This window comes from Monoraphidium neglectum (assembly GCF_000611645.1).
Source record: "Monoraphidium neglectum strain SAG 48.87 unplaced genomic scaffold scaffold01933, whole genome shotgun sequence".
NCBI lineage: Eukaryota > Viridiplantae > Chlorophyta > Chlorophyceae > Sphaeropleales > Selenastraceae > Monoraphidium > Monoraphidium neglectum.
Genome location: NW_014011695.1, coordinates 2,445 through 8,561, shown reverse-complemented (window position 1 = coordinate 8,561; position 6,117 = coordinate 2,445). Strand labels below are relative to the sequence as shown.

The 6,117-nt window shown below is 63.8% G+C and overlaps 2 protein-coding genes across 2 annotated transcripts; one reads left to right on the top strand and one right to left on the bottom strand.

Annotated features, from left to right (window-relative positions):
• Positions 1-218: 218 nt before the first annotated feature.
• MNEG_9430 (thioredoxin reductase (NADPH)) lies at positions 219-2,336 on the bottom strand (the record flags this gene model as incomplete). Its single annotated transcript, XM_014042098.1, has 7 exons — positions 219-281; positions 605-679; positions 1,062-1,154; positions 1,502-1,644; positions 1,715-1,895; positions 1,945-2,106; positions 2,310-2,336. 7 exons carry the CDS (start codon positions 2,334-2,336, stop codon positions 219-221), a joined length of 744 nt encoding a protein of 247 aa, XP_013897552.1.
• Positions 2,337-3,055: 719 nt separating this feature from the next.
• MNEG_9429 (nitrogen fixation protein nifu) lies at positions 3,056-3,889 on the top strand (the record flags this gene model as incomplete). The annotated part of the gene is made up of 2 exons (XM_014042097.1): positions 3,056-3,517; positions 3,827-3,889. The coding sequence occupies 2 exons, from the start codon at positions 3,056-3,058 to the stop codon at positions 3,887-3,889; spliced, it is 525 nt and encodes a 174-aa protein (XP_013897551.1).
• Positions 3,890-6,117: the final 2,228 nt, after the last annotated feature.

Sequence of the window (6,117 nt, the reverse complement as noted above, 5' to 3'; positions counted from 1 at the left end):
GGATGGGGAGGGGGAGGGGGGAGCTTGCAATGAGCCAAGGAAAGCTGGGGCTGGCTGGCCAGATTTCAATTGAGCAAAGCAGGCAGACCTGAGCAAGTGTGGGCTGCCTTTGGAGGCAACGACAACATGGAACAGGATGCGGGGGGGTGCCTTGACCATGAATAGCACAACACGAAACCCTGCCGTGCGTGTGCCCACTCTTAATACAGCGACCCAGCTCACTTGGTCAGGAAGGTGGCCTCCTCCATGGCACTGTCGCCGCCCCCAATCACCGCAATCGGCTGTGATGGGATCGATGGGGGTGCGCATGGTGGGCCGAACGGGAGGCGGGGCAACCAAAAAACCACGGCTGAGTGCGGGCCAGGCATCAAGGCAGCCCTCATAATCAACAGTCGCAGAGTTCAACACCATAAGCAAACCTGTCCATACGACACCGCACGAAAACCAGGAAAGCACATAATCAGGCCGGATGCGGCCACATTCCACGCCATCAGCGCCATCCCAATCAGGCACTGCTTGCTGACAATTTTGCTTGCCCACCCCCTGGCCGCCGCTTTGTGTTTCTCCACGGGCCCTCGCCCCAGCCCTGACCCCTCACGCCCACCTTGTTGCGGAAGATGGGGGCGGCGCCATCGCACACGGCGCAGGCACTGATGCCCCTGTTCCAGTAGCCATTGTCCTGTGGACAGGGTGGCGCAACGAGCCAGGATTCGGTGGGGGATGCGGCCGACGACTCCGCACCAGGATGTAAGGGACAGGCTGGCGCGGGCAAGTTGGGGTGTGTCAAGGGGAGCTGAAATCTGAATCGACGTCATTGGGCTGTGGCGGTGGCCATCTATCATCAAGAGCACCTTGGCTGTCACTGAGCCTCAAAACAGCCAAGTGTGCAGTGCCGTGACTGATAAGCAGACCATTGGGTCGCAGCATTCAATTTCAGCTCCGGCGTTGCAGGCCCCTGCTTTAAACAGAAAGCCACCCAGCTCCAGCCCCATGCACTGTCCCAGGCCCCGCCCAGGCTGGACCGCCGCGGCGGCGCGTCTGAGGAGTTCTGTGTGCCGCACCTCGTCGGATCCCTTGAAGGGCAGCCTCTTGGCCACTGCGCCTGTGGCGATGATCACCGTCTGGGCGGTCACCTCCTTCTCGTCCGTCCACACCTGGGGCCACGGCGCACCAAGGGGGTGTGGGACGCGGTGAGGCCGCAGTGTGTTGGGGGTTGCGATGCACGACAGCAGGGCCCAGGTGCTGCCAGCACTGGCTGAAAGCCAGAGCACAAGGCACAGCATCCTGCCTGTTACGCAGCTGCGGATTTCCGCGTGCCTGGCACCTACACCTCCGCCCTGCCACCACCCACTGCGCGCCACAGGTGTGAAAGCACCACGACCCTGCCCTGCTCCGGCCCCCCTCCAAAACAACTCAGCGAGCAGCGTCGCCATCTCCATGCCTAGGCTCGCCCCGGTTGCACGCTCTTTGGAAACCCTCCAGGCCCGCTGCAGCCGCGCACCTTGAAGGGCCGCTTGCTGAGGTCGACCTTGGCGACAGTCTCGGTGTAGATGGCCGCCCCGCAGCGCTCGCTCTGCTCCCGCATGCGGCCGGTCAGCTCGACGCCCAGGATGCCCTCTGGGAAGCCGGGGAAGTTCTCGACATCTGTGGGGCGGAGGGGGCCGCGAGGGGGCACGTGAGGGACGAGAGGGCGGGGATGGGGGGGCGGGGGGACCAACGGCGTGCCCCATGTCAGCCGGGGCATGGGCAGCCTTGGCCACAGCAGCGTGGAGGCCAAGCGGTTTCTCATGGTCATAGCCCTTCTGCTGCTGCTGCTGCTGCTGCTGCTGCTGCTGCTGCTGCTGCTGCTGCTGCTGCTGCTGCTGCTGCTGCTGCTGCTGCTGCTGTTGCAGCTGCTGTGAACGCGCCACAGCCGCCCGGCCGCCGCCCAGCTGACGCTGCAACCTGCCCGCCCCAAGTGGCGTGCGCACCCGTGGTGGTCGTCAGCTGCCCGCCGGCCGCGATGCCGTTGGCCAAGAAACCCTCAAACAGGATGGGCTTCAACTCCGCGCGCGCCGCGTAGATCGCCGCCGTGTGGGCGGCTGGGCCGCTCCCGATGATGCACACCTGCAGTGGGGCCGGGGCGTGTGGCGGTCAGCGCTGTTGAGCGCACTGACGGTGGCCAGCACTTTGAGCTGCTGCCAAGGCACCAGTTGCGTGCCTTTTTGCGCAACCAGTGGGCTGGCTTTTGGGGACTGCCCGCCAGGCGGAGTTTCCTTGCCGGCCAGGGCCACAAAGCCCTGCACAGTCCGACCCCGGCTAATGCCCACCTCTGTGGAGAGCTGCTGGAGCGCCATGGCCGCGAAGCACGTGCTCTGCATCAGTGCAACATTGTGGGAAATCCTGAAGGGTCTATCGCACTTGACGTCAAGCGGTTGTTTCCGGTGGCTGCCGGCGGAGGGTGACGGCATGTCTGCTGCAGCACCGCGCCGCACATGCGCGTCGCCTGCTCGACGGTCGCATGCGGCTCAGCTTTGCCTCAATCTCAGTCACACAAGCCTCCCGTATGAAGGCCCATCAAGAACTTGCGCATGCTGCAAGGTGTGGAGATGAGCATGATCATGGCGCGCGCTTCTCACCTTGAAATTACGGGTGGATCCTTTCACAACAAGGGTGTCACGATGTGAAAGAGGCGTCCACGCGTGTTGAACAGCTCTCGCGGGCAATGATCCAGCGCGAAAGAGGCACGCCAGGCGATGTAGGGCTGAAGAGCGCATGCAGATTATGTAAGAGAATGATCAAAAGTTACAGCGCATAGAGCAACTTGATGCATTTGCATCGAGCTGCAGTGCTGTGGTGGTGTGTGGTGTGTTGCCCCCATCATCGTGCTGCTTCGTCACCGCGTTTGAATCAGCTCGTGCCCGTTGCGCATAGTGCATACACCTTCAGTTGGCGTCATCACATACAACTTTAGCACCAGCGACTCTACCCCCGCGACCCTCATTACGTCGAGCAATCCCCGAAGCGAGGCTTCGGGCATCGCGTCTGAGCAGCACCAGATAGACAAGTGGCGACCATGCTACGTGCCTCCACTTCAGCGTTGGCCCAGGCGGTGGGCAGCGCGCTCTGCGCGGCGAGCAGCAGCAGCAGCAGCACCGCCGCTGCGGGCGCGCTTGCGCTGCTCCCCGCCGTGCGTGCCGCGGCGCGCGGCTATCACAAGAACGTGGTGGACCACTATGAAAAGCCGCGCAACGTTGGCAGCTTCGATAAGAACGACCCCAACGTGGGCACCGGCCTGGTTGGCGCGCCCGCGTGCGGCGACGTGATGAAGCTGCAGATCAAGGTGGACGAAGACGGCAACATCGTGGACAGCTGCTTCAAGACCTTTGGCTGCGGCAGCGCCATCGCCAGCAGCAGCGTCGCGACTGAGTGGGTCAAGGGCAAGTCGCTGGACGAGGTCACGACGATCAAGAACTCGGACATCGCGAAGCACCTGTCGCTGCCGCCCGTCAAGCTGCACTGCTCGATGCTCGCGGAGGTGGGCAGGGACGCGTGCTGAGGGCGCATCACGGCAAGGCGCATGTGCAAACTGGGGCTTCGGCGCAGGGGCGTCACGCGGATGTGGGTTGGGCTTCGCGGGCCAGCTTTCGCAGCCAAGGATGCACGGCGTCGTCGCAGCCCTGCTCGGCTCCAGTGGCTTGCTCGCCTCACAGCATGCATGCGTTCCCGCGTCGAGTCGAGCTTGTGAGCACGCGTGCTTTCGGGCTCCCGCACGCACTCCTGCACCCGGCCTGGCAACGACCGAGGCGTACCTGTCTGTCAACTCACCCCCAAATGCTTTCTGCAGGATGCGATCAAGGCGGCCGTCAAGGACATCAAGGCCAAGCGCTCGAAGCAGGCCACTGCCTGAGCTTTGCATGGTTGCGGCCGTGTATCGTCCTGCAGCGGCGTTGGTGTGTCTTGGTATTGGTGGTCGCGCTGCGTGTGCGTTGCGGAGGGCGCGCAGGTGATTACCTTCGAAGCTTGAGGACAGCGTAGCATGACTGGGACCCAAAGCGCGTTTGTGCACATTTCAGCCGGCGCTCTGGGAAGGCTTGCCTTGCCAAGAGGCAACCAACCTCCTGCGCCCCTGCTGCCGTGCGGTTCTGCATTGGTTGCCAGGCCTCGCACTTGCCTCGTCGCCCTGGTCTCACGAGCCTTCATGGCCCCCTCCCTACCCATCAACGCTCATTTTTGCTATGTATCATCTTGTCTGTGCGTTAGTCCACAACATGTTGTTCATATCATGTCGCCCCAAAGCGCGGAGTTGGTGCCGGGGAGGCCCTTGCCGCTGTGTTGCACACGCACCTTGCATCTACACGCGTGCGCGCACCGTGCTTTTGCCATGTTGCTTTGCCGTGTGCGCGCTGCTTGGTTGGAGGCTGTATGCCACCACTGGCCCACACTCTGCCTCTGCACACACCGGCACGCGCGACATCGGTTCGTTCTGGCATGGGCCTCGCCAACCCCCTCCTGCCTTTCAGTAATTAATGCAGCGCTTGAAGGGGCGGCGCCGTCCCCCGACAGTTGCCGTGAGGTTGGATTGCACCGCTTGTAACGGGTAATTTGATATGGAGTGACGTTGTTATCAACGTATAGCGTGGAGCGCACGCAAAACACACTGCGAGGGGCCTGTCGTTGGTCATCACCGGCCTGACGCAACCCTAGCGCGTGGCGAGACCGCTGTTGATTACACGTCGGACTAGCCACTCGTTCTGTCAGGCCGACTGCGCAGGGGCCCGCGCAGAGGGAGGCAGTTTGGAGCGCGCGCAGACCCCGTGGGGACTAGGCTAGTGCATCGCGCCTGATATCGGTGGGTGCTGTTTATTGCTGGAATTGCGCCCCTGCTGTGGTCCTGCATCGTACACGGCACGAAGGCCACGTGGCAACCTGGTCAGCAGCGCGTCGGCATGCTGCGCGTTCTGGGATCGACACGCAGCTCCAGCTGGCACCTGCACGTTCACCTGATCGCAGGTGATGGAACCGGGGCGACACGGCTTTTCTACACCAGCGATGACAGCAGCAGCTGTGCTGCTGCTGCCGGCCTGCGTTCACGGCAGCCGGAGCAGCAGCAGCAGCAGCAGCAGGAGCAGCAGCGACGCAGGAGCACACTACAGCGGCTTTGCATGCACGCCGGGTGCGTGTGCACGGCCAGCCTTCGGCTGCAATTTTCCTGCCCTTGGCGTTGCCATGCCTTCAAGGTTGCGCCCGTCGACCGCTGCACATGGCAGCTCGTCATCACATCCTACCCAACTGCCCTTAGCTACCTGCAACTTCCTCGTGCCGTGCGGGCCGGCGTACATCTGGCCTGTGCATGTAGGCCTCGGCACGAATGCATTGCGATCTCACCCCTGATTGTCCGTGCTGTCCGCACCCACCCCTTCGCGAGAGCGCAGATGCACACACCGACACAAGCACCGCCGAATTTGCCCTGCTGGAGCACGGCGCGCGCTGCCCTGCGCCCCTCAAGCTCGACCCCTGCCTGACGCTTGTCGCGCTTGCCGTATGGCACCACTGCCGGCTGCGGCTGTGGCCGGCGCGTGGAGGGCAGCAGCACGCGTGCAAGGGGGTTGCCTTCAAAGGCATCGTCTCAGGTGAGCCTCGCCTGCAGGGTTACGCCCTTCTTGGCTGACTTGTACTGATTGCCCTGCAGCCAGCTGTAGCCGTTCTCACCTGGCGTGCGCGCTGTGCGCCCATCAGGCATGAAAATCTTGCGGCCACGCATCGCGCCCTGCCTGCCCCACCACCCCGCTTTTCGCCGCAGGCAACAACACAGCGTCGGGCACCCTGCGTGCGCCCGGCCTGAGCGGCCCGCCGCTCCCGCCGCAGCCAGCCTCCGTCAAGTTTGATGCAGAAGCTGGCCGCCTGCGCTTGTCCTTCCGCTCGTGCCGCCTGACATACGCACCGCTGGGCCCAGGGCCTGCGGTCCCGCCGCCCAGCGACGACGACTCATCCGAGGGCGCCGCCGCCGGCGCGGACCGCGCGCCACACGTGCTGCAGCTGTTTGCGATCGCCGCCGTGGCCCCATTTATGCTCGGGGGTGCGGCGCTGCTGGCGCTGGCTCCCAACAGTGTTGGCCTTGGGCGAAAGCGCAGCGCC